The 27,525-nt window shown below is 43.7% G+C and overlaps 1 protein-coding gene across 1 annotated transcript; it reads left to right on the forward strand.

The window, feature by feature from the left end:
- LOC141009569 (sprouty-related, EVH1 domain-containing protein 2-like) lies at positions 1-25,553 on the forward strand. The gene is made up of 6 exons (XM_073482225.1): positions 1-597; positions 15,189-15,381; positions 15,464-15,632; positions 15,860-15,924; positions 20,818-20,976; positions 21,143-25,553. The coding sequence occupies exons 1-6, from the start codon at positions 572-574 to the stop codon at positions 21,929-21,931; spliced, it is 1,401 nt and encodes a 466-aa protein (XP_073338326.1). The 5' UTR covers positions 1-571; the 3' UTR covers positions 21,932-25,553.
- The last annotated feature ends 1,972 nt before the right edge of the window (positions 25,554-27,525 follow it).

Genomic DNA, 27,525 nt, shown 5'->3' on the forward strand with positions numbered 1-27,525 from the left:
TGCTGCCTGCAATCCAACATGGAGTAGAGAGAGATGGGGCTCTAGCGGGGCCACCCCTCGGTAACAACAGCGACGACGCGCTTTTTACGCACAACTGGAACCGGAGTCGTCGGTGAAAACATGCGCCTTAGGACTTAAAAACGGAGTGTGTGCCTTGCGTGTCCGTGTGTGTGCGTGCGTGTGTGTGTCTGTGTGTGAGTGTGTGTGTGTGTGTGTGTTTGGGGAAGGGGGGGGGGGGAAGCGAGGAGAAGAGAAGAGCTGGATTCGGCTACTAAACTGTCTGTATAGGCTACGTTACCTACTGAAGGCGATGGGGGGATTAAAGTTATAGGACAAGGGGGCATTTGCGATCCAGAAGGAGCTGGGTGGCTCCGGAGGGGGGGAAAAAAGTGAGGAAAAAGAAGACGGAGGCTCAGCCAGGCGAAGGCAAAGCCAGAGAGCCGACACTCGCACAAAGGCGCAGGGGGGATTTATGCGGAATTGGAGACAGAATCGGAGGAGCCGCGGTGAAAGAATGACGAGCGAAAAGTATGCAACCGCCGTGGTACATTACCTGAGGTGAAACGAGAAAATGATAGAAGAAACACACCCAAACGAGTAAGTACTGTGCCTCAAAGCTTTCCCTATCCGTGTGTCTTTTTTCGCTTCACCCTGTGCCTACAAGTTGGAGATGATCAGGGCAACTTGGCGGAATGTGCAGCCTTAAACTCTCCCCCACCACCACCACCACCTCCTCCTCCTCACAAAGCTGGCTTTCATGTGTGTTTTTCTGCATGTTTTCTTTTTGTGTGTGTGTGTGTGTGTGTGTGTCGATGAGCATTTGGTGCTCGATGCTGCTGGAAAAGCAAATGCATTGACAGTGCTGTAAAAGAAGAGGGGTTTTCTTTTTTTAGGGCCCCCACCTTTTGGTGTAGACTAGGTCTTGAGAAAAGGCGAGAGAGAGAGAGAGAAAGGAGAAGGAGAAGAAGAAGAGGAGTAGGAGGAGGAGGAGGGGAATAAGCGTGGGTGGATCGGAAACATTTTCTGAAAGGATCTGAAGCGAGAGAGAGCAGAGCAGGCCCTGTTGCAGCGTAACTTAGAAACTCAAACACGCCCCGAAGTTACACCTTTTATAAACACGCAAACAGCAGCGGGCTCACGCAAACCTCTCGTTTGTGCGTTTGTTCGGGAGAAAAAAAAAACGAGAAAAAGCCTGCGGCGTTTTAACAGAGGTTATTTGGCCACATCTGTATGTTTGCTTCCAACCGAAGGGGGAAGTCTCACAGGATATGAGATATCCGATATGCCTCATCCGCCATCTCTTTCTCAATCGCCCTCATTTGCATAGCCTACCGCGCTCCATTCATAAAAAAAAAAAAAAAATACCGATTGTAAACGACGAATGAAAAATACGCGTGTTGTTGTTTTCTCCGTGAAACCGAGGCTCGTCAGCTGGCGTGTCCGTCCGCTCGTGCTTTTGACAGACACGACCCAGTGGATCCGGGGGGGCTGTTGTATAAATGAAGCTAATGCAGAGCCGTGCAAACGTGTAGGCCCGCAGACCTGCTTGTGCCTATATGGAGGGTTTGGCTGCACGCGTAAAATTAGCTTCACCGAGAAGGAGCTGCAGCTTCGTGCGAATCGCATTTACACTGGGCAGGTGTGTGCATGTGCAACGTATTGTTAAAAAGCAGATCACGATAGTGTTTTTTTCACAGCTCCATTAGCCCGTGTGCACAGCTCCTCTGTCTCTCGTCAGGCTACACGGGGCTGTGCTCGGTAGGAATGCCTGCCTTGCAGATCTCTCGGTCGGCGGCGGGGTGGAAGGGCGAAGGGCACCGTAGGGGATGTTTGCGCTGCTGTGGCGTGACGCCGGCTCATTCATAAAAGCCCTCTAACCTTCAGCACGTCCCCATTCATGCCTGCTGGCCGTACTCGGCTCAACGGAGCTAGCGTACCTAAGCTACGCTGTGTTTGTCTGTCACACAGGAGAGGAAGAAACGGGGCCGACACCTAGCACCTCAGTGTGTGCCTGTCATGTAGGCTGTTAGCTTAGTGTTATGCTAACACATGAGAGGCGCCGCCCGGGGGGTGCTAGCTGCTTTCATGTAAATTAAACAGGTGTTTGAACTAACCTGAATCCACTTTGAGCTGTCCTGTACCTTTTTTAAAAAACTCCTCTTTGACTGGATGTGTCTTTATGACCCTGTTCCGAGTCATATACTTCTAAAATAAACAGCCGAACTCTTAATTGCCCTTCACTTCCGGGCCAGGAAGCGTTTCTATGGCGATGGTGTATCTTTTCGTAGGCCACGCCCACCACGTACTCGCAGAACAGAGCTAGCTAAGTGCTAATGACTTTAGTAAGTAAACAAAAGCGGTTTGTCCTCGGAATATAAAGATATTTAACAAGAAATAAGTACAATTTGTTCCCATAGAACTGTCAAACAAGTTTGTGACTTATTAAACAGCGCTACAGTTGACCCTCAGGGACCTTATTTCGGGAAAACATTGCATGACAGTGAATGGAGATTTTCTTTTATCCTGCTTAAATTGTGCCATGAACTACACATATGATGTTTGTCAATTTAAAAGATAATTTTCCAAGTCAAGAAAGTCACAGTTTTGTCATAATTCAAGTAAAATTACATCTAGTTTTGTGAGCTACATTGTCCCGCTTAACATACGTCACCAACACCAACATGGCCGCCAACTCGGCACAGGAAAGATACTAAAAAAGAGGAAAATCACAATAAAACTGCTCATATTGACAACTGCAGTTATGTGAAAGGAGAGTTAGTCAGTTCTGTGAGCTGCTAATATACAGAAGCAGCTCTACAGTGTTTAAGTTGCGGGTTTTGGTGACCGTTTCACAACGCTACTGTTGGCTGTGTATTAATATTAATTTATGTTTTTTCACAGTCTTATATTTCATTAGTTTTATGACAAACTGCGACTTTCTCAAGATGAAAAATTATCTTTTAAATTGCCGAACATGTGTGTAAATCATGTCACAATTCAGATTGGATCAAAAAATGATTTGTCGTTTATATAACTAAATATATCAAATAAATGTGGTGGAGAGGAAGTAGCATTAAATACAAATACTCAATCAAAGTACCTCAAAACTGTACTTAAGAACAGTACTTGAGTAAATTATGCTTTGGTTTATTTTTTTACAGGTTGTTTTAAATTAAGACACCCGGTCCCAAATATGGGTTTTCAGTCTCCTTGGCATCTAATAATCGGTATCGGCCCTGAAAAAGCCACATCAGTCGACATCGACTAAGGACTGAGGTTGGATTTTTCCGCCACAGTCCAAAGGATGTGACTTTATGCACGTCCGCAGAGCAACAGGAGCTAACATTAGCTTAGAGTCCGCTAACATAACTTACTCACTGGCTGACTAACATCCAGACTGGGCTGTCCTAAAACGTCCAACAGCAGCAGATTGGTGGCCATATGAATGCATTTACTGCAATCATCTATCATTAGCTGCTTGTTTATGTCACTTAGCTAGGCTAGCTAACGGCTAAAAGCACATCATCGGTTTCCAGACGAGTATGTTTAAGGGTTATTGAACTGTGTTTTAAAACATTGATGAGTTACTGTAATCTTATAATGCTAAATGTCTACTCAACATAATGTTAACATTTATTTTTAGTCTCAGTTTAGGTTAATTTATCGTTATCCCGTTTGCATTGTACATAATAAGTTCTGTACATATGTAAGATGTCTTCTGCAGATTGTTTGACTTATTTCTGGTGCTACAGTGCTGCTTCACGCCAAAGTGTGTATTGTGTTATTATCTGCTAGTTTGTATATTGTGGTTTCCTTATCAAATATGAAGGCCATTATGGGATTAAGGAGGGTCATTAGATAAAAGACGCACCTTTATACCTTTTGTGTCGTGTTAAAAGGTGCAGCAGTCTAACTTTTCACCTGATTATGTTGCCTGTGTCAAAGGTGCGATATATCACCACCTCTCTTATGACTGTATTCAGCAGTGGTTTGCTATTGATTCACGCTGTGGAGATTGAGTCACATGCACACATCTGAATCAGCAGGCAATGTGATTAGAGGCACGCACACATGCTCTGTTTCGTCGACCACATATCCTAAACTGTAACCGTGTCCTAAATTGGGAGGATGTGCCTCTTTGCCCTGTCCTTCCCGAGGACATTTACGATATTTTTCTTGCACACACACACACCCGATAGAGTCACAACACAAGCAGAGGATGTATTGATCCGGTGTGTGCTGCTGCTGCTGCTGCAGGGTCAGCATGTGCACAGTCAGTATTGGACAGAAGATGCCCGGTGACATTCAGCTAAGGTCAACGTAGCTACGAAATATAATCCATCGCCGAACAAAAAGCACTCATCAACTGGCAAACACAGCAGCGAGGCGTTAGCAGGTCTGCATGTTCCCTCGGCAGGACTGTTCTGTTCCTCGCACATATCGAGACTATAATAAATTTGACAGGTGTGGATTTTTGGGACAGTGGAAAAAGTTCATTACCAATACAATGCAGAATTGGCAGAACAACTTGTAATAAATAATAGTTATTACAGAAGAGGTTTCACATTCTTCCCTTCCTTTTTTCATTTCCTTTAGTGTTTTATGTAGGTTCTTGTTCATGTAAAAGGATTGAAAGTTAAAAAGGCTATAGTTCGCACCAACAGGAGCTCCTTTTTCCTACAGAACACACTGTTCCTGAAACGCCTCACGCATCACCATGTCACACATCTGCATAATTAATGCCTATATTCATGGCAGAAGCTAACTGGAAGCCGAAAACGGAACAGAGGTTTGACAAACCCAAAATAAAATCATGACTCTGAAAATGACTCTCCTTCAATCGTCTTTTCTCTCATCTTGCTTGAGTTATTTCCTACATTTCCCAAAACACATCAACAAGCCAGAGAACCTGGTTGTGTTGCATTCATCCGTAAGTTGAGAATGAACTGTATGTAGAAAGATTAATCGTAGTAAGGGCCTTGAGACTGACTTTAAAGGCAACGTGTGTTGGAGCTACATTGCATTCTGGTCTATCGAGGCTACTAGTAGTGTAGAAAATGGTCTTTCTGGCTTTCTCTTCTGCGATTATTCTGAGTGACTGACCATGAAACCCGACATTTCCTGTTGATGTTTTAGGCTGCTGAAAGGTTTCCTATTGTCAGACTCTATTTGTGGCGAGCTAACATGTGCTGTATGTGTACAGCATTTGCATATACTGTAACAGGACTACATAAATGTAACTATTCATAAGACCGTGTGGAGAGTGAGACTGAATGGGGCTTATTTAGCAGCGCTACACACGCTTTTATATTGTTGCTGTAGGCAGAATGATCGCGTAATTTCGAAAAAGAGAGAACGGCAGAGAAAGATGACAAGCTACAGGATAGGCACGGCACTTTTCCATCATTTTAATTAGAGAAACAGACTCTTAGAGTGGATGTATGTGGATGAATAAAAGTATACAGATGCACGGATCGTAAGCTTGGCAACCGATTGCAAGAAGCGCACAAAGAAAGAGAATATCGACACACGCTTCATGTCCACAAATGAACTTCCTTTGCAGACCCTTTGCATTTTCTCTCTCTATTCTCTGTACTCCCCCTCCACACACACACACACACACATACACACATGCAGACACATCATGTGGAACAGATCCTTGTTCACAGTATTTCCTGTGTTTTACAGAGCAGCTCATCACTGGTTGCTATCCGGAGCCTTTATATAATGGCCTGAGCTGTTTATATCTAGAGACCAAACAATGGACCCGGATTGTTTGCCTGTTTTTCTTTTACTAATCTCTGCTCATCAGCTGACTGGATGACCAAGATTATAATAGCTTGAGTTTTCATTCACTTCATTTAGGGGGTGTTTTTTCCTCGTTACTCCATATACAACAATCCAGGTTCTTTTCAGCTCTCCAGTGGATGAACTTGGTGAACTTTCTCTTCTTCAGTAACCGGGCTGCTCGGGCCGATCGTCGGTCTGAAAAGAGATGAGACCAAGGCCGAACGTTTTTATGATTTAGCTTATCTTCCACCCGTGCCAATTTTCTCAACATATGATATTTATCAAAAGGAAGGGTGATGATTTTGGAGGACGTATTTAAAAGTTAATCTAGTTTGGTTTTGTTGCTGATGACTTGGCAACACACAAGATAGTCTCAGTCCTCTTCTGTCCTGGTTTGAGTTCAGTCACTCTTATAGCAGACGATAGCTTATAGCACCACGAAAGGGTTTACAGTCCTGAAAAATCATATACAGCTCAAATTATTTCAGACGGAGGCTCCTTGAAAACAGGATGTTTTCATGTTTGCGTCAAATTAAAACTTCTCCTTTTAATAAGACCGTAAATAGCGACAGGAAACATTGCAGCCTGTAATGTGTAGTGCTAAATGTACCAGCATATTTAGACTGGGGAAGCCCTCAGAGAACAGACTTCCTAGTGTTTAATATGCAAATAATTTTCAGTTGGTTTGGTGCCCTCGAGCTAGATCACAGGCCGTCCAATTACAAGATAAACCTTTGACGTCTGACAGTTTATGTAAACGAAGACGTATACCTGATCAAACGAGCTGACGCTTTGACAGATGCCAATCACAAAATACAGAGAGAATTAGAAATCGAAAGATTAGAAAAGCCCTCCTCACTTATATTTGACCCAGAGCGGTAAGCCTAACGCAGTATAAGAGGATATGAGGCATTATAAAGGGTCTTGGTTGGCTTTTCAGTCGCTTTTAATAGGTTTAGACCCAATCAGCTTATTTTCTGTTTGGTTTCATACTGCTGAATCACCTCAGGGATGACGGCATCCACTTTAAAGGTTGTTGGACAACATGTTTTTGAGCCGCAAAACAGGCCTGAACATACGCACATCAAAGTATCTTGATTATCCTGATGGTTAGTCACATATGAAAAGTCTTGATTCGCACATAGCAAGTTTTTTGTCCTACACTGCAGAGCTGAAAACGGTAAGACTGTGACAGCATAATCATGAATGGGTCTGAACTTGCAGTGCGATAGGTCGGTTGGATATGGGATGTTTTCCATTAACGTTCCTCTGCGTATTAGTGACCTCTCTGTTATGTCAACTGACACACTCGCACTCACTCTCACCAGCAGCATCGAGTCTTGTGCTGCCCGGACATGTGAGCGCTCGGTGTAAGCAGCTGATTGACAGAAAGCCGATCACACATCCCCTCAGGAGCCTCAACTGTCGATAGTTGTGAATGAACTCGCTTCACCCCGACGCTCTCTCTTTCCCTTTCTGTTTCTCTCCTCCTTTCCATTCACACATTGAAATGAAACTATGAATGTAAGCCACAATGAAATGCATCACTTTTACACAATTCACCTTCTTTTGTCGTACTTGACTGTTTTTTGCAGTAAAAATCTGACTCATTATCCCTCTACACATTTTTGCGCATGCTTTTGATCAGCTCCCACTTTTTCTTCCTTCCTAGCACTCGTTTTAAATCAGGAATAGACTAAAATGCCAATACAAAACTCCATAAAATTGCAGTTTTTAAGTTGTCCAGCATCAACTAATAAATCTGTAGTTGTGCATGGTAATTGTGCATGTATGGTACATATTTTATGTGAAAAAATAGTTTCTTTCACATTTTCTATGAACCTTTCAGTGTGTACTGTAAATTCAGGGGGAACGAAATGAAAACTAAAAGTAATGTTTTAATTAGTTAATGAATTGTGAAGCTATACAAATAAAAATCCAAGTCTCCAGGAGCTTCAAAACTGATTTGAAAAGGCGTTATTTACACCCTCGATGCACAGTTCAGCTTGTGCAACCAGACGGGATGTGTGCTAACACTTTTAGCTTATCTTAGATTTCAGCTTTTCTAGTCAATTTTGGATCTTGGGGCTTCCGGAGACTTGGATTATGCTACATAAGCTGTATGGAGACATATATTGTTTGCTTTAAAACAAGTCCCCAGCTGCTTCAGTTATTTATTTGCAACGCTGTTCTGCTGTGAAGCTCCAGAAATGTTTTGTCGACTACGAAAACTTCACCTGACTTTCAGAGCACTTTCAGACCAAATGTTTTATTTTTGGATGAACATATCCTTTAATAAACTGTTTCAGAACATGTGGCATGGCTGCCATCCCTTTACCAGAAGTGTACTGTAAGAACACTGTCACCATTCAGTGCATCAAAAGTACAAACCAATAATGAAATCATCCTGATTGTGAGGCACTCTTCAGTCACTTCCTGATCGTTGCAGATGTGACTGCGTGTGTGGAGCTCCACAGAGATAGGCAGACCCCGTGTGTGTGCGTGCATGTGTGTGTGTGTGTGTGTGTGGTTCTGTTGATCAGGCAGAGGCGCGGCCAGTCATGCCTTATCAGAGGAAGTATAGCCGCCCTTATCACACATGGCTGGGCTGCCCTCACTGGCCCTTTTATCTGTCACACATGAGCTGGATTCCAGACCTGATAACCAGACTGCTTCCCAGCCCCCTTTACTGTTTTATTGCAATATTGTTAAGCACAGACCACAGTCAGGTATTTGCAGGGTCCGACTCAGTGAGTTGCACCTCTAATAGTACATGCTCTGAATGCAAAAAGTTATTCGTTCCAGCTATCGTTCGGTGGTGTTGGCTTACAGGCAAATAAAATGAACAAAAGGAACTTCAGAGTTCACTGACAGTGCAGCACTAAAGTGACTTGGCAGAGACGCCACAGGTGTGTCCTCCACCCACAGCTCGTTTCCTCATTATGATACGGACTTGCTTGAAAGGTGTGGGCAAGGTGTAAAAATAAAAGTGCTGCGATGACTAAATGACATTCAGAAACCAAGATGAGCAGTTTAAAGGTTTGTGTGATATAGAATTGTTTGTTCCTCATTTACAGTAGAGGGAAACAATCAACTGGCTACAGGTTATATTTCACTCCACACTGGCTGTTTGTTATATTTTTTCACATTACAGCCCAGATAAATAAATGCCACTGAACAAAAAACTTGAATAATTCTTTTCTTTAATCGTTTGTTAAAGCAGCTATGATCCAATTTTTTTTTATTTACTATGGAAACCATGACTATGTGTTTGTACAAGTTCATAATGAACCTACCTTGAATTATCACTGGGCTTCCCCTGAACTCTACAAAGCCTTTAAACATCTTTCAGCTCAGGCAGCTGTTTTCTGTGAAAAGCATGTTCCAAAGAACAGGCTGGCAGAGTTAGTGACTACCAGCCAGTCACTAACTCTGCCAGCCTGTTCTTTGGAACAAGGTGGGTCGGTTGCAGTTGGTTGGTCATGCTTGTCAACAGTTTACGCACACATTAGTCGTATCAATCTATCAAGATGGTAACACACCAGTGTTGTGTTTTCAGCATGTTTTCACCCAGCCCACTCGTGCGTATCATACTTACATTTCTACTCGCGTTTACATGAGAAGGCCGTCAAGCCAGTGACCACAGTTCAAGACGGCGTTTCAAAATTTGTAAGTGTGACACCACTGGATATTATTTAAGGAGAGCTCAGGACAATTTCCAGCAAAAAACATATTTTTGACAGGAAGTTGGGACATCTGCAGCTGTGTTTGTGGCAATGAAAACAGGTACTTTTTGCTAAAAACATAATTTTTTCCTAAACCTAACCAGAGCGTAAGCACAGATTTTGAGAAACCTGAAGTTGTAACATACAGAAACATACATTGCCAACATTTATTCTGGCGATAAGGATGTTAAACTAGCATACTAGACATCAGTTATAGCACTGAGATGTACCCAAAGTAACAAACAATCACTTCCCCTGTTAAAGTATACAAGTGGCTATGAACATGGAAATAGGGCACCATAACCTGTTTTACATCTGTGGGTGAAGAGAAGGCAATGGCTCCAGTGTGGTCAATGAAACGTTGGTATGTTTGCATATCAGGCTGTTAAATTTGGTACTGTGAGTGATTGCCATAATACCAACTGTACTATCACTCAAACTATATGTTATAATCATTATTATATTGGCCTGTGCCCATCCTAACTGAAGGAGCTTGTGAGTCATGGTGGGAGGAAGTCAGCTCGCAGTAAATCAAAAACGTGGCATAAAGACATAAAAAAAACAGTCACAGGCCATTGACTGCCAACACGCAACAGTACGGTGAAAGAAGTTGTGCAATATGTCTGGCAACTACAGTAGAGAAGTAGAAGCAAGACGCACCCTGCACCTTTGACCTGATGACAACAGCTCATGTTGAATTAAAAAAAAAAAGGATGTGACACATTAATTACCTGCTCTTTCCTTATCAGTGAGGTGGTGACTTCCAACTTGTCTTCCAACTAAACTGAGTCATCCCTCCACTTACATCCTCACTCCCTCTCACAGAGACGTTGCAGCCCTTAAACATAGCACAGTCTGTAGTAACTGTAAACCACCCGGGACACATTTTTGTGTCCAAATATTAGGCAACCATAATGTTTGAAAAAGTTTGCATTAAGGTAAAGATGGTGTATGTGAATTCCACCCAAATAGATGAGTATAAATAGTGTATCTACCACCTTTTCTTAAAGTAGGCGTCACAGTCCTTTTTACAGCATCGGTACCTCGTGCCGCATTCGTGGGGCCAGATTTAGATTCACAGTTCCCAAATGTATGTGTGTGTCTGTGTGTATTTGTGCCAGAATGTGTGGTCACTCCCAAGTGTATTAAAGTAGCGCATTGCTGCTGGTTGTGGCTGTCTGTGTGTTCCAGCCACAGATTATAGGGCCTGTCGGCAGACGGGGCTCTGTACGCGGGTCACAAGACAGCCCAAAATGTGACAAGTTCATCTCAGGGAGCTGATAGCCGGTATCGTGTATCTTAAAGCGCATGAGCTTATATAGCAGAGAATTTGGTGTTATTTCTGTATGCGGGTGGACTGGATGTGCGGTTCTGTATGTGAATGTGTCGTACATGTGTTTGACTCATGTTAAACCGCTGTGGTACTTTGATTTGAAAGCAGCAATTTGGATTTTTCACTTTAAACATTTGTCGGTGTCAGAGCTGCTCTGGAAGCAGAAATCATGGCCCAATCCCAAAACAGCCCCTTGCGTCCACCACTTAGCCATACCATTCATCATTGCGCTGTCACACCAATAGGGGCAGGGTGTCCTGACTCGTTTTAGTTTCATTTCTTTATGTCGCTACGTGACATTTGTTTTAGTCCGATTATGTATTTGTCTGGTTTCCTAAAAAGCCCCGTGAGTGGCCAGGTAATGAAGCTCTTTTTTTATCTGATGACTTGATTGTTAGCATGACGTTGTAGATTTTGCGACCGGCCACGCTCTTCAATCTCCATCAGATGTGGCAAATGGCATTGTGATAATATTAAGATTGCCATAGTAACAAACACAAAATCTCCACAGCTGAAGACGGCATATTGGAAATGTCCGGTTGCATCTGTTTACATAAATGCCATCAAAGACAACTGCTGACCTATGAGGGTCTGAAAGGTTTGGCTATTCACAAGCACCAAAACCTACATACAAACTATGACTTACAAAGCGTCTGTTGAGTAGTCCGTGCTGTTCTAATTACAGTATTTGTTGTCAGATAAGGCCAAGTGCTTAGCAAACCTGACTAACACCAACATCGTCCAAATAAAATATATACAGCACACAAGGGGCAGGTGAGATTATTTCAACACCAGGGTGATTTATTTGAATAACTTGTAGTAACTTGTTGCCACTGTTTATGAATTCATTAGTATTGTTTATTATCCTTCGTACTTGGGCGGATTTTGAGCTGTTATTGGGCTGGAAAGCATCCAACCAATCTGGCAACACTGATCCAAAGACCTAACCAGAAAGAATCTGGCATGGCAGGATGTAGCAATGAATTTCAACCGCTCTTATTGTGTCAACCAACATCTGACAACAACTAGCCGACTGTGAAGACATGAAATAATCTTGCTCGGTTATTTTACCAGACACCCAGCTGCAATTTAATACTCAAGCTAGTACGCTAGTTTGCTAGCCAGACCCTCCGAGACGATGAAATGATAGAAATATAAATAGACGGTTGCTATTTTGAGCGTCTATTATTTCCTTTGTTGCCATTCAAGTTTCCCACGTGGCAAAACCTGAATGACTGTTTGCCTCCACCCGCTGTGGTTTGACATGACAAATAAAATCATACCTGCCTACGTTCTGTGCCACTGCAGCTTCAGTCTGCTAATACCAAGTTTGTTTTAAATACTGTCTGAGATAGGTTTGGTCTGTTTTTAATGCTGCAACAAAAGAAACATAATTAATATTTCAATGGAAAAGTCTAACTAGAGAAAAGCGGACTCAGAGGAAGCATTCATTTTAAGTGTGTGTGTGCGCCCGTGTGTGTGTGTGTGTTTACATAAAAGTGCACACCTTGTGGGTGAATCTGTAGTTGCTTTCCAGTACGAGCTGTTTGTCTGCTGTCACCCAGTCAGTCAGTCTGTCATTCAGTCACTTTTATGAATGTGTGTGGGTGGGAGCTGGTGAACCAGTTTTGCCACCTGTGTGTGAGTGAGTGTGTGCGTGTGTGTGTGTGTGTGGGTGTGTGTACATCAAATCCCTGGGACTGTCTGTAAGCTAATTATATAACAACACCTCTCTCATTCACTCCCACTCTCCCTCCCTCCCTCCCTCCCTCTCTCTTTCCATGTTTCTCTCTCTCTCTCTCTTCAACCCTCTCCCACACACACACACACACACACACACACACACACACACACAAATACACACAGTGCAGCATCGATGCAATCCACAGAGGTACATCCTGTTATTGTCAGATCATTCATGTGGATTGACTGTGTTCATTGTGTCCCTGTGAGGGTGGTGGCTGTCATGCTAATGCTTGAGAATGTCTTGTATTTTACCATTCAGCCTCCATTGTGTCGTCTCATGTTAGAAGCACTGACGTCTCTATTGACTGCAGAGGGAGTTTTTGTCGTGTATTGTGTTGTGCTGCTATATAGACTAAACTGTAGCTGTATTATCTGTCAGTTTGTGCGACGTGCGTCTGATCACGGCTCCGGTCTGTTGGTTCCTCATCTGCTGCATGTACACGAACTAACCCGTGTAAAGCTGGAATAAGATTTTCTCAGGTTTAGGTGATAATGAGGCTGCTACTAATCATAATATTCATTATCAAATCATCTGTTAATTTCCTTTTACTGAGTGATAATAATTAGTCTATAAAATCTCAGAAAAATAGTGGAAAATGCTGCCCAGAGCCCAAGGTAATGACTTTTAACAACAATATAAAACAGGACGAGGAAACAATCAGTATTGTCTTTGAATAACTATATCAGGTGATTCTGAATTTAATTGTTTTTGTATGTTATTTATTTATTTTTTATAACATTTGATGTGAAGACGCTTCAAATCTTCACATTTTTCTTGATATGGATCATATAATTACCTCAGCAAAGGAAGTTTATGTTTTTGTCCCCGTCAGTTTTTTTTGGTTAGTTGGTTTGTGAGCAGGATTACACAAAAACTACTGAGCAGATTTCCACCAAACTTGGGTGCAGGATGGGTCTTGGCCCAGAATAGACCCCATTAACTTTCGGTACGGGTTCAGGAGTTTTTTGCCACTTTCTTTAACAATGCAAGAAAGGGCGTTTTTCAATTTTTTTCCTCATTTTCGCTTGGAATAATGCATGGATCTTGATGAATGAGGACCATCACAGCTTATGGATGTCATTATTTTGATGTTTTTCCTTTAGTGTAGGCATGTAGGAATTGAACTAGGGACATCGCAATTATAATTGTATAATATTTTTATATACTAGACCACTGGAAGGATCATTTATACAAATCGTTACAGGGTTAACCCAGGAAAATGTTTTGCAGAGATGGTAACCCATGCTGAGTATGACTCATCTTGTCTCATGATTAATTTAATTTATTAATTCATATTAGGTTTATTTGGTCATTTAAGTGTATTTAAGTGCATTTAAGTTTCATTTATTGAATGATTCCTCTGAAATTCTCTTAAGAAAAAGCATGAAAACACACACACACACACACACTGACTTTAATGTAATGTAGCTTTGTGTTGTATTTTCTGTCTGACTCGTCCCGGTGCAACACCTCCCACCTCAGCACAGCGAGGACCAGGCGAAGTCGTGACTTGAGACGCCCTCAAACATTCTGCCACTGTGTGATTCCAGCTCTATAATAAACTGCTGTGGCATTAACTCACTATGAGAGAGACTACAGGAGAGTCATTTCTTGCATGTAGAGGTCAGGATGAAATGGTAGGAACAAGAGTTTGTTCTGAGGCTTGAATACCATCAGCGTTTGCCATTCTTTGATTGTTTATTGTCTGTTCCGGTGGACTTTACACATCTATAGGCAGAGTTACCAAGAACTGGCAGACTATGTGTATGTTTCTGTACATTTTTCTGTGGTGGTTGTTTCTCTGCACGTGACACCTTATACAAGCCAAACTGAAAAATAAGAATCATCGATGTAGCTGATTAGGCAAATAATGAAATGCAAGCTAAGCGTCGGCATCAGGACTATTTTCTGAAACCAAACATGTTTGCTGAGGTTGCTGCGCTCCTCGGTGTTGATTGAAACCTCCTGTGCTCTTCTCAATGCTTTCATTATCAGCTGAAATGTTTACGGGCGTCACTCACAGTCCTCTTGAAGAAGTATGTAGTTGATGCACAGTGATTTGAAGTAGAGTTACATGGAAATGAATGAGATACAGCATCTAGTTAGCAAAAACAAACGTCAAAGAATTTGTTCTGGTGGCAACGCCAAGATTTTATCAAGCATACAAATGAAAATGAAATGGTGATAACAGAATCTTTGAATGCAGAAAATCAGGTGATCAGTTAGCGATCAGATGCAGAAAAGTCTGAAACCTACTGGGAACTTTGCTCATTTGATGTGTTTTAAAGGTCTCGGTTTTATCATTAAGAGCTGCTACCCTGCATTTCTGTGAAGAGTTGTGTCGTCATGTTAAAGTTTCAGAGGTATTTTCATGAGAGCCACTGCTGCGGCTGGTATGCTGACTTGTTGCTCTTTATACTACATCACCTGACTTCCTCCTTTACCGCCATAATACTTACTTCTCCCACTAGAGGTCACCGCCTTACAAGACACATAAATATGTGTCGTAATAAGCTGCTTTCTGGTAATATATAAACAAATGTCAGTTATCATTCTAATAATTCTTCCCCTCTTCCTCTCTCTCTCTCTCCAGTGACAGCTACATCGTGCGTGTGAAAGCGGTGGTGATGACGCGGGACGACTCGAGTGGGGGCTGGCTGGCCCAGGACGGGGGAGCTCTGAGCAGGGTCGGCGTGTGCCGCCTCCTGCCACCAGAGCTGGCACCCGTGCCGGCCTCCAGCTATTCGCAGTTCCTCATCCACGGTGAGCGGCTGCGGGACAAACAGGTAAAACACACAAAAATGTCAAAGTTTAGGAGAGTTAATGATGAGTTATAGAAAATATGGCTGACGTGTGTCGTATAAACAGGTGATCCTGGACTGTCCGCTGAGGAAGGACCTTGTGTACACCATAGCGACGCCCACATTTCACCATTGGAAGGTGGAGGACAGGAAGTGTGGGCTGTCCTTCCAGAGTCCAGCTGACGCCAGAGCGTTCGACAGAGGGGTACGGAAAGCCATCGAGGACCTGGCTGAAGGTACGCTGTGCCACAGTGTAACTAAGTGTGGTTATAGATAAGTCAGGATAGGACGGCAAGATGTTCCCGCATCACTGTACTACCTCTGTGGCGTCTGTTAATGTGCCCACAAAGTCCATCTCCTGTTCACCGTCAGTGGATGAGCTTCAGGGTTACCCTCACACATACATCATCCGGAGAGTGTTGGATCCTTGAATTAAAGCCTGCTCCTGTTTTCTTCTGTGTAGGCTCCACCACCTCCTCCACAGCACTCCAGAACGAGGGCGAGCTGGGTGACGACGACGTCTTTACAGTAAGCTTTACTGTTTCCTACATGCATAATGGGTTATAGACGTCTAGTCCTTTACTTCATCAGCAGGTTGGCCATTGTTACTGCCACAAATCCTCATTCATGTACTATCTGTAGTTCATTTTCTGATGTGTTTCGCTAGTTTTTTGCGGTTTGTCCCGCGCCGCAGAGCCTGTCAGTCAAATGAAGTACTCTGATTGGTTGTTCAGCTCAGCAAATCAAGTCAAAAGGCCCCTTTGCTTCTTTGCCAGTGCAATTTTAACTTTAAAATCAGTGATATTCTCGATCAAAAGTGGCCTTATTAGCGACAGTGGTGTGAAAATGACGGGTTAACGCTGCTTTATCATATCGTGAGACAGGCAATGCTACAGTCTGCCTTCGTTGCTACTAGTTTTTTGATGCAGTTTCTTCCAGTACTTCTTCAACATCTCCAGTCCGCATCTAAACACCCTCATGATCCGTCTTTGAAAAGGAAGTACTACTCGTAAGCACTGAAGTAAATGTTGCCAGCGCACGCTGATCAACTATTCAGCCAAGACCCTTAAACTCTCAAGACTTTGTTTCCTCCATCCAGCAGAAAGTATTTAAACTCCACTCAGGATCCCCTCCCTGTCACGTATACCTGCCACAGCACATGAAGTATGTGTGTGTTGTTTGTGTGTCAAGGCCTCTCTACCTTAAGTTAGTATGAAGGACCCCCTCCCCCCACGCTGCAACCTGACACCAGGAGCAGCAGGCAGGGTCACGGGGTCACTTCCTGTATCCCACCACCTCGCTCTCTCCTGCTGACCCCCTCCCCTCACCCACCCTCTCCACCCTCCCAGTCGAAAAAGAGAGTCGCCACCAAACTAGCAGCTAGCAGCTGTTTCCCAGCTTAGTGCAGGGCCGGTGATTTACGAGAGGAAGTGCCTCGTGGTTCATCTTTGACTCGAGCTGTCTGTAAGGGCCAAGACTAATAGGTGCTCTGCTGGGAGTGTACAGCCACCACAGAGACGCATACAAACACACGAGGAGGGGTGGAGGGAGGGTGGAGCAATCCCTGAAAATGGAGCGTCGGGTTTTCAGGAAAGTAGAGGGCAATAAATCCAAAGCAATTTCTTGGTATTGTGACTCAAAAAGCTGCCATATTCATACAAATAAGACTCTCAGCTGCTCATTTCCATTTTAGCAAGGCTGAGGAGAAGCTCATAATAAAACAAATGGTGAGTTAGCCTTCATATTTCTAATTTACCACCATTACCACAGTTTTTAAACTTTCTCAGGTTTAGTTGTGCATTAGTTTTGTCAGTGAAAGGTTGTGTTCTTGAATAGCCAGTAAGAAAGTTCACTATAGATCTATTCATTCAACTGGTCCCAAGTCCTGGAGTCCGTCATCGGCTCCCAATCATGTCATTAGTTACAGCAGATGGACAAAAGGGAAAGAGTGGAGCCAAACTGCTGCACACCTCCAATTTGACAGTACCGGGTGTTTCAGGTCAAGTCTTCATGACACAAATGCTCGTTTCTCAGTTTTAAGTCTGATCAGAACTCAAATCTCCACTGACCACATCCACTGATGACCTCAAACAGCTACTCAGGTGGAGACCTATCCCATTCGTATGAAAGCTGCTCAGTGGACGCATGAAGCTAAAAAACCTCGACTTCCAGGGTATGAAATTACCTGGATCTCGAACTAACGCGAACTGTGCCGGACAAACTGGAAAATGGTTGGGCGACGATCGGCAAAACAGGCACCCGATGATAGCCAACCGTCGGCAAACACTGTCAGCTTGGTGCATCAGAACCCGATAACGTCCATTTTGTCTGTATGTCTTTGACTAACCCTTCATTTTTGTACAATCGGAGGAAGTGAAGGAGACATGAGGAGACAACAAAGTGTACGAAGATCTTAAAGTGACAGAAAATGCTCTTAGTGAACGATGCAATGTCGACACATGGCTCATTTATTTCACTTTTTACCAACTTAATAATAATGGGACACACGGTACCGCTTGCTTACCCCTGTGCTAATGACCTTTCCTAAAGTTAGCGGTGGCGGCAGAGTTTGCGATGCCGGCAGTCGTGGACAGAGGGAAATGCTGCAGCAGATTTACAGCCTTTGGGGAGGAGGGGGAGGGAGGACCAGGGAGGATGGTGGGAGAGCTGGGGGAGAGCTAGGATGGACATACTTCCCTAAATTATTCCTCGTTCGCCAAACCTAAACTTAACCCAACCCTTCCTCTGTCCCTCCCTTCAGCACGTCTCCTCTCTCTGTCTCTATTTTGGCTCATTCACAACAGGGGGAGTGAAAGCTATTGAAGCAATTCTGGGCTCATCCCAGGAGAGCGAGACGGGCCTGTTGAAGGATGAATCCTCCCGAGCTTTGAGTCGGGACATGTTTTGTGTCAGAAAATAACTTGAAATGCCCTCTGTCCAGCCTTGAGCCGAGAATATATAGAGGGAGGATGTCCAGAAATATAAACTCTTCCCCCTCAACTCCTCTCTGTCCTCTTGTGCAGCTCGAGCTCGCAGCAGAGAGTCTGGTCTGTGTTTTGAATTAGTTGCAGCCGCGGTGGAGGCCAGAGTCGGACTGGTTTTAAACCGTATCAGCTCCTCCCCCCCGGTAATGTCTTCTCCAGGGGGGCGGGGCCGGAGCGGAGGCAGCATGTTATGTTATTTTTGGCCGGCTGCTCTGAGGGCTTTGTAAGAAAGCTGGGGGAAATTCTCTGCATGGCGGTATCCATGTGGGGAGCAGGATATAATAGGGATAGCTTCAGCAGACAGACACACACACACACACACAGCGGATCTGGGTCATATACCTCTGACGAATAATCTATAGCGTTGGTTTTAGTGCCAGATTTTGACACATGAAGTGAGAAATTTGTCAGTTTCATCAAGTTTAAGAAAAGTTGAGGAGTGATATGTTATCTGACTATGATTCATGTGAACACTGCAAGGAAGACTGTTGGACTTCAAGTTGAGGGATTCCCACTGACCCAAAGGACGGATGCAACCATTGTCAGGGCCTTGTTTCGTTGTGCTTCTGTTGTATATTTGTAACTGTGAAGACGGGAGTTCGAACCATCAACCTCCTCTAACAGCCGAGCTGCAGCTACATCTTTCTGAGGCATTTATTTCTTTTAGTCTTTCCAGCACATGTCGGAGTGGAATGAGAACATTTTGAATAACTGGAATCAAATCTTTTTTTGTGCTCGTCAGGTGGAATGAAATCACATCAGCAGGAAAAAAAAAACGAGGCACATAAATCTGAAAACTGCTGGCAGAAAATGACCGAGTAAAAACTTTTTTCTGTGACGGAGACGCTTGTTAACCTTTGATACGTGTTTCTATGGTGACTGGCCATGTGAGACTCGAAGCAAATGAAACAGACGCAGACAGTGATTTTAAAACTTTATTTCAACACAACAACACCTGCAGCCTCCTCATTTAGGCCAAACACATTGTGAATATCTCCGTCCATGAACACACACGCGATGAGACGGGAGTCCTCACGACCTGCCTATCAGCTGGTACACTGCAGGCTGGCCCCCTCTGTGCCTGTCTGAAATCTGTCTGTCTGAGCGCTACACGGCAGCGGCCCGACTGTCTAGTGTCTGGCCAAGGTTTGACTTGGAGTGGAGCCCTGACAGCCTTTAGCGGAAAGGGGACAGGATACTGTTCACACACAGAAACAGAAACACACACACACGCACACACTCAACACACACACACAGCGGTGGAAAAGAGGAAAGGTGGAATGTGTAGAAGTGAGATTGAGGGAAGGAGGACAGGTTGTTGAGGGGGGAGACAGAGGGAAGAGGAGGAGGAGAGGCCAAAAGAGGTGATACTGGGAACACTGAACGCCGGCTTCTTAATAACAAGTCGCTCCAACATCAACAGTTGTCTGTGTTAAGGTGTATTTAACAGGTGTAGGTGCCGATTATTTCTATTCGTTGTAGTGCAGAAACAACTAGGAGAATTAAAGGGTTAGTTCATCAAAAAAAAAGGGAATTTCAGTCTTTATCTACTCACCCTCGTGCGGATGGAAATTCGAGTTTCGTGGTCCACAACACATTTCTGGAGCTGAAGTAGATGGGGACTTGTTTTAAAATGTAAAAAGAAAACATGAAATGGCCTCATACAGCTCGTCTGGCATAATCCGAGTCAACGGAAACCCTGAGATCCCAAATTTGATTTGAAAAGACAATATTTACACACTCGACGCACAGTCGGGCTTGTGCAACCACCTCAGACGGCGTGCACGCTAACCCTTTTAGCTTAGCGGCTAAAGTGAAGATTTTTGGTTTGAAAAATGGTGTAAATAACTTATTTTCCAATTAATTTAGGGTCTGAGGGCTTCCGGAGTCTTGGATTATGCTGGGATAAGATGTATGGAGCCATTTTGTGTTTTTGTTTTGTTTTGCGTTGGGTTTTTTTAGTACATAACGACCAAAATTTCCTTTTTTGGGTGAATTTATCAAGTTACGCTAAGGCTAAGCCAAAGTTAAAAATGTTTTTTGCACCTACAATACACCTGGTTTGTGGTAGAAGGAGTCTAATACATTAATCTTGAAATAAATCTTCCTGCCCTGACATCACTTGACTCCTGCATCTCCACGGTAACCTCATTCATCAGAAATGTTATAAATAAACGTGATAACCAGGTACATTTTTTTAATGTTTGTCTGAGGGACTGTTGCTGATGTTTTCGGTCAGATGTTGCTTTCAAAGTTGGACCAACACAAAGTGATCCGCAGTGAGCTCCCGCTTCCTGTTTTTCCCAATCAGAGCTGCGCCGACGCTTCCTGTTTTTGTTTGTCCAATCATGGCGTCCTCTCGCACTAACTATTTGTTTGGCGTATCCAATCAGAGTGCAGCTTTCAGCCCGCATCCTGTGTTTGTTTGTCCCCTCAGAACACCACGGACAGCTCATCCAACTCCTCCCAGAAGCTGGAGAGCTCTCTGCAGCCGCTCGAGTCCTCGCCCCTTCCGCAGAGACACAAGTGCATGCTGGGACATCGCCACGACCTCCACGACCCCTACCGGCTCTCAGACCACTACTTCATGGACCAGGTGAGACAAAGAACATCCAGTTATATCACACCAAGAACGCAAAGGACCAGGTGTTCCTTCCAAGATTACATATTTTGGATTACTGGTTAAACTTTTGTCATGATTTTTGAATTAAAGCTGAACAAACTGTATTCGGTTACAAGTTTCATTGTGTCTTTGTCCTCAGCCCTTGTCTCGGATTCCCCGTCACGTCACCTTCCAGGAGGACGAGGAAATCGTCCGCATCAACCCTCGAGAACGCAGCTGGGAGCGAACGACCGAGCGCCACCATGGACGCATGTCAGATCGCCCCTGGCTCACGGGCTATGAGGACTACCGCCACGCCACTGTGCGGGACAAGTTCATCCAAATGGACGACAATGAGTCCTACGTCCACTTTGCCAAGCCGGAGGCGCAGAAGCACGACTACACGTACCCCTTGGCACCGGCCTTGTCGCCCTCAGACTCTGACCCCGCCCTTGGACCCTTGGTAAATAAGGGCCACGGCGGCTCGTATCGCCAAGGCTTCTCCTCTGTGGTCTCCTCCCAGCCCCGCTCCTTCCTCCCGAGTTCCTCCCCGTCCACCAACGGGGGGAAGGGGCGGAAGGAGGACGGGGTGGAGCGCGCTCATTGCGAGCACTGCGGCGAGCCCTTTTACATCTCCGACAACAGGAGAGGCCGGTGCCAGGATGCGCCGGACCCTGTGCGGGCGTGCATCCAGCGGGTCAGCTGCATGTGGCTGGCAGACACCATGCTCTACCACTGCATGTCGGACCCAGAGGGGGACTACTCAGACCCCTGCTCCTGTGACGGGGGCGAGGGCAGCGGGGGAGGCCGACTCGGCTCGCGCTGGTTAGCTCTGCTCGGCTTGTCTCTGGTGGCGCCCTGCCTCTGCCTCTACCCGCCTCTCCACGCTTGCCACCGGGCGGGGCTCAGGTGCGGGTGCTGCGGGGGCCGACACAAGGCTCTGAGCTGAGCGGCCGCGCTCGGGGAAAACCTCTCGGAGGGAACGGCAAAAAAAACCTAAACCCAACGCAAGCACAGGGAAAGGGAAGGATGGGGAAACACACAGAGGGGACATGTGGTCACGGCTGCTCGCTCTCTTGCCTTGGTTTCTCTGGGTTTCTCTACAAATTCCAGACACTGAAATAAGCCAAAAAAAAAAAACAGTTGGTGCATTTTCTGAACGGCCTGGGAAGATAAGCTCCCCCTTACGGCAGACAGTTCTCTCAGCTCTCCACGTGGCCATTTCAAGCTCTGTTTCTAGTGAGAGAGCACTCTTTTTCAGGGGGCCTTTTTTTTATAGCTGACCTATATGTCATGTATCACATATGCAGGTACTTTATACTTTGTACACTGACTCGGCGTCAAAGAACTTGAAATTGTTCCTCTGTCCTATTTTTTTTTCTCTCCTTTGTTGTACGCGTGGCCATTTTGTTTATATTCCAATATCAGGCCCGCTCAGCTCGACTCCAGCTACAAGAGAAATCAGACACTACACCTCTTTGCGTGTGTGTGTGTGTGCGACGAGTGTGTGTGCGTGCGTGTGCGTGGATGGTATATGTGCATGCCTACAATGTGCGCCGAGGCCTTTTGTTGTCTGTACCGCAGCTTATAGTAAAGCTAATGTATATAGTCTGCATAGCTCTCCACCATCGACATCTTCTCTGTTCACTGAAACAAACGTGGTACTCATCTTAATCTTGTAATATCCCAAAGATTCGTGTTTTTATCCTATTTATTTTCTCACTGAATTAATCTACCAGCAACAGGGCGCTGGGCTGTGATTTACTCACTCGATGAGGCGGTGCTCGAGCACCCGTCTCCCTGCTCCTTTCTCGTTATTACAAACAGTGCCTAAACTATCACCTAAAGCAGGAACCCATCCAGAATTCAGTTTTTTGGCGTATTTTACTTAACATGCGCTCGAAGCGGTGTGAGATTTTAAGGCTCTGATTTCCTCATTTAAGGACTAAAAAAATCAATCAGAGATACCGTTAACGTCGGAGCCCGTCATGCCTTAAAATGTGGAGTGTCTAACTCCTAACGTCACCCCCCCCGTCCCTCTGAAGATGTCTGCTATAATGAAACGTGTGAGCACGGTTAACGGCTCCAAAGCAATCAGCCTCACCACACACTCTTTTAAACTTAGTTTAAACTATTTTTGTAATGAAAATAACTCTTTAAAAAAAAGTTCACATCAAGTGTGTAAACTAAGGACTCTAGTTTGCTTGCGATGTACAATCAGCTCCCCTCTTTAAGCCGACCCCGTCTCCAGCGGAGCACGCCAGTCACACTCACACACAAAAACATACTTCTTAAAAACAAATATAGGTTTAAAATCTTGTTACTATAGTGAAAATTAGTATGAAGACTTTTTTTCTGCAAAAAACATAATTATGTATGATTTTTTGACTAGTACAGTGTCACTACGGCAGTGTAGTGAGTCTTATCTCACAATTATCTGTAAAAGTTAAGCCTGCGTGTTAGTCGTGATCAGACATTTTGGGAAGTACTTTGCTTTTTTTGCGAAGGGATTAGAAGATCGATACTACTGTCATGTTTGTGTGTTTTAAATATGAAGCTAACCTTGAGCCAGCAGGCAGTTAGCTTAGCTTAGCATTCACAAAGCTAGCCTGGCTCCGTCCACCGACCAGCACTTCTACAGCTCGTTAACCAACATGTTTTATGCCCTTTGTTTTAAAAAAGTGTTAAAAAAAAGAGAATTTGTGGTTTTATGTTGGACTTTTTCTTGTCCGGGTGCAGTGACTTCCTGGAATCTCTTCTGGTTAGAAATTAGTATTTCCCAAAGTGTCAAACTAATCCTTTAAGTCCAAAATGTTGTTCTGTCTATCGGACATTAACATGAGAGAAAACTTGCTAAAACTAAAACCACAGTTTTCTTTTTTAGTTTGTGACTGGCGTGCTCTATTTCTCCGTCCTACAGCATCTTTTTCCCTCCATGCCAGATTTGGTACATCATCATGCCCACAAAGAATAACACCAGATGTTCGACAACAGCTCGGATGAATTAATTCAGTCATTATTTACCGACCCACATGTCGATGGAGAAGTCGGGTGAAGTTTCGTAGTCCACAAAACATTTCTGGAGCTTGACAGCAAAACATTAAAAAACAAAAATGGGTCCATACGGCTGGTCCAGCATAATTCAAGACCCTAGAGCCCAAATCAATTCAAAAAGACGTTATTTTAATCCTTTTTGAGGGTGTAAAAAAATGTCTTTTCAAATCAATTTGGGCTTTCAGGTCGCCTGGAGACTTGGATTACACTGGATCAGCTGTATGGAGCCACTTTATGATTTATTTCAGTTGTTTTTACATGTTTTAATACAAATCTCCAGCTACTTCAGTTGCTATGAAACTCAAAAAATGCACTACGAAACTTCACGGGACTTTCTGTCGACATGAGAATACATACATAGTGACTGAATTCTCATTTTTTTGCGTGAACGTGTCCTTTTAATAAGAAAGCAACTGTTAAAGTTTGGTCATTCAGGTCACACTGGGTGTGTCGATGTACAAACATCCGGCACGGGAGGAAAAACAAAAACTGCTGTCCTTTCCTGCCTGTGTCACCTGGCGCTGAAGTGACACTCGAGCCAGCCAATCACGCCCCCACACTGACAGCACAACACTAAACTGACGACCGCCCGGGTGCTTTTTTTTTTTTGTTGATGGCAGCGTTGGGGATGTGACCGGTAACACAATGAGCTTTTAGAAGTACAAAAGAAACAAAAAAAAAAAAAAACGAAGCAGGACATCAGTGAGGTCCCTTTGGAAAAGAACGGGAGTCTGAAAAACAGCTGAAATCCTGGAAACAAACATCCATCCCCGATTGTTTTGCCAAGGAAATGTCACTTACTGTAGTTGAAATGCAGAATGCCTGAGGATGTCCTTCTTCCTTCCCTGGTTGTGTCTGTTTCATACATCCTGTCCTCTGTACCAGTACGTCCTTGGTGTGTGTGTGTCTGTGTGTGTGTTTATCCCACATCCCTTTCCCCTCTCCTGCTCCTTGATCCAAAAGCTACTTGGATCGGCTTGAATATGCTATCACATACTAACACTGATCTATTATAATCGGATCCTTTTGATGATGTGATGTATCAGGGACGGGGGCCAATCAGATTGGAAAGACTGTGCGTGCGTGTTCGTGAGTCGGCGTCAAATCTTTTTCTCGTTGTCTGGTGTTTGAGTGTGTTCTCACATGTCAGAGCCATTTTACAAGTGCCTGAACGCATCCTCTTTATCTCCTTGTGTATTTAAAATTGAAAAAATTAAAGAAACGACTCCCTGTAATGAATTAGACCCATTTTTTACGCTTAGTATTTTTACCTCTGTAAAAAAAAAAGAGCAAAAATTATATTATATATATCAAGTGTATGTTGTACATTTTTATTTCTATTTTGTTTTTTTTAAATAACTGTTTCTAACATGTACGATGGATGTAGCTCTTGCTTTCGAGAAGGAACAGGAAGTACTTTGTAGATACTGAAGGGTGGCCAGGTCTGTGAGAAAACTAAAGTGAAATGTGTGTCTTACCTTCCGCCTCCAATAAAATGAGAGAAAACAGTGAAACCACACGTGAGTCTGCTGCTTAATTTTGCTCTCGGACTGAAGGTGCTTCCCCTTAAATATCCACTGTAAGTCATTTCCTCTCTGCTGCACGCCATATCATTTACCTCCACGTTCCTCTATTTTTAGCCACGCAATCTATCAGTTCACCATATCAGTGCATCAATTTCAGCTCATTAGATGAACGAGATGAGAGAAAAAATCAGAGGATTTCTGTGAATGGAGACGAATTAAAAAGAATAAAAACAGTCATAAATAAAAGGAGACAACTTCTCTCTGTGAAGCTGTGTCCTTCTTAGCCATATAGGGGCCTTTGGCTAAATGCTAAATGCTGCTGACAGCATGCTAACATGCTGATATTCAGCAGGTGTAATGTTTCCATTTTCATAATTTCAGTGTAAGACATTAGCATGCTAACACTCCCCGTCCGGCGTCCCCCATTGGACCCTGAAATTGTATATCGTCAATGGAGGGAGACGAACACATGAACTACACGTGAACTACACACATGATGTTTGTCAATTTAAAAGCTATTTTTTTAAAGTCAAGAAAGTCACAGTTTGTTGTAAAGATAATAAAATATCATCTGGTTTTGTGTTAAGCCGCTCAGTGAACTACATCGTGTCATACAACACACGGCACCAGCACCAACACGGCCGCCAACTCGACACAGAAAAAGTACTAAAAAAAGGTGAAAATCACAATAAATCTGCTCATATTGACAACTGCAGTTAATGACAGGAGAGTCTGAAAGCTAGCTAACGTACAGGAGCAGCTCTACAAGGTTTGAGTTGCAGGTTTTGGTGAGTTTTAAACGAGGCGACGTCACTGACTAACTTACATTTGATTAGTTTTTATGACAAACTGAGACTTTCTCAAGTTGAAAAATGATCTTTTAAATTGACAAACATCACCACACAACTCAAAAAGGATTAACATGTTATTTACCTCCTGCCATTTCCTACGAGACATATTTGTTTCTGAAATAAAGTCCCATGATGGTCGTTAACCACTGACATGTTCACATTTGTCACTGGCTACACACCGCTCTGACATTTCAACAAATTCAACATTTGAAAGCATGAAACTCATTTTTTTTTTGTATCATTTCTAAAATATAGATTAGATAAGATATTTTTAAGGAGACCTCGGGGCAATCTCCAGCTGTGTTTTGGGGGATTTTTAAGCAGGAAGTTGAGACATCTCCAGTCAAAACATGATCTCTCCTGACACTAACCAAGTGGGTTTTGTGCCTGAACCTAACCAGAGCTTAAGCACAGCGTTGTCACAACATAAAACTGAAAATGAAACTTGAAGAAACGTATTCAACATATCCGCGGTCCGCAGGAAGGTTTGCATGGTTTGCCGATGGGAAAGTCGTTTGTGTTGCAGGTATTTGATCATAAACCAAAATGTAAAAATCCAAAATGTACTTCTTCACATGGTTAAAAACCAAACATCGCTTTGTTTAGCAGAACAAATCTAAGAAGACAGTTGTTTCCAGTAAAATGAATTGTGTTTTTTGAGGTGACTTATTCAGTAGAACGCTCTGCTGAAAGAAAACTTTGATCACGAACAGACTCATAAACATTCAACAAATAGTTTGAAGCCGTATACAAAGTCCCTAAACAGGTTTTTCAAACAAATACAGAATCTTCAGAGAGAAACCCGAGGCCTGAAGTTTATTATCCCGTTTTAAAAAAAACTCCTATAGTTTGATGCACTAAAGTCTTTGTAAAGTATTTACTGAGAGGAAGCACAAAGAAAATAACCACAGCCTCGTACACCCTGTTTCACTCTCCTCAAGATGTCTTTCCCCTGCTGCCTCCCTCCTCGGCGGGAACATGTGATAGCCATCGAGGACGTCGAGCTGTTTCACTCAGGATGTCTCTGGAAAAGCATGTGGGCGATAATGATGGAGCGCGAGAGAGAGGGGAGGAGGAGGGAGAAAAGAGAAGAAAAAGAAGGTCCCTGAGGG

This window comes from Pagrus major, chromosome 15, assembly GCF_040436345.1.
Source record: "Pagrus major chromosome 15, Pma_NU_1.0".
NCBI classification, from domain to species: Eukaryota; Metazoa; Chordata; class Actinopteri; order Spariformes; family Sparidae; genus Pagrus; species Pagrus major.

What these genes read in the sequence shown, in the direction of transcription:
- LOC141009569 (XM_073482225.1), top strand. Translation starts at nt 572, where the DNA reads ATGATAGAAGAAACACACCCAAACGA. An exon ending in GAAGAAACACACCCAAACGA is followed by an intron (nt 598 to 15,188) that starts GTAAGTACTGTG and finishes CTCTCTCTCCAG; the next exon opens with TGACAGCTACATCGTGCGTG. An exon ending in GTGACGACGACGTCTTTACA is followed by an intron (nt 15,925 to 20,817) that starts GTAAGCTTTACT and finishes TTGTCCCCTCAG; the next exon opens with AACACCACGGACAGCTCATC.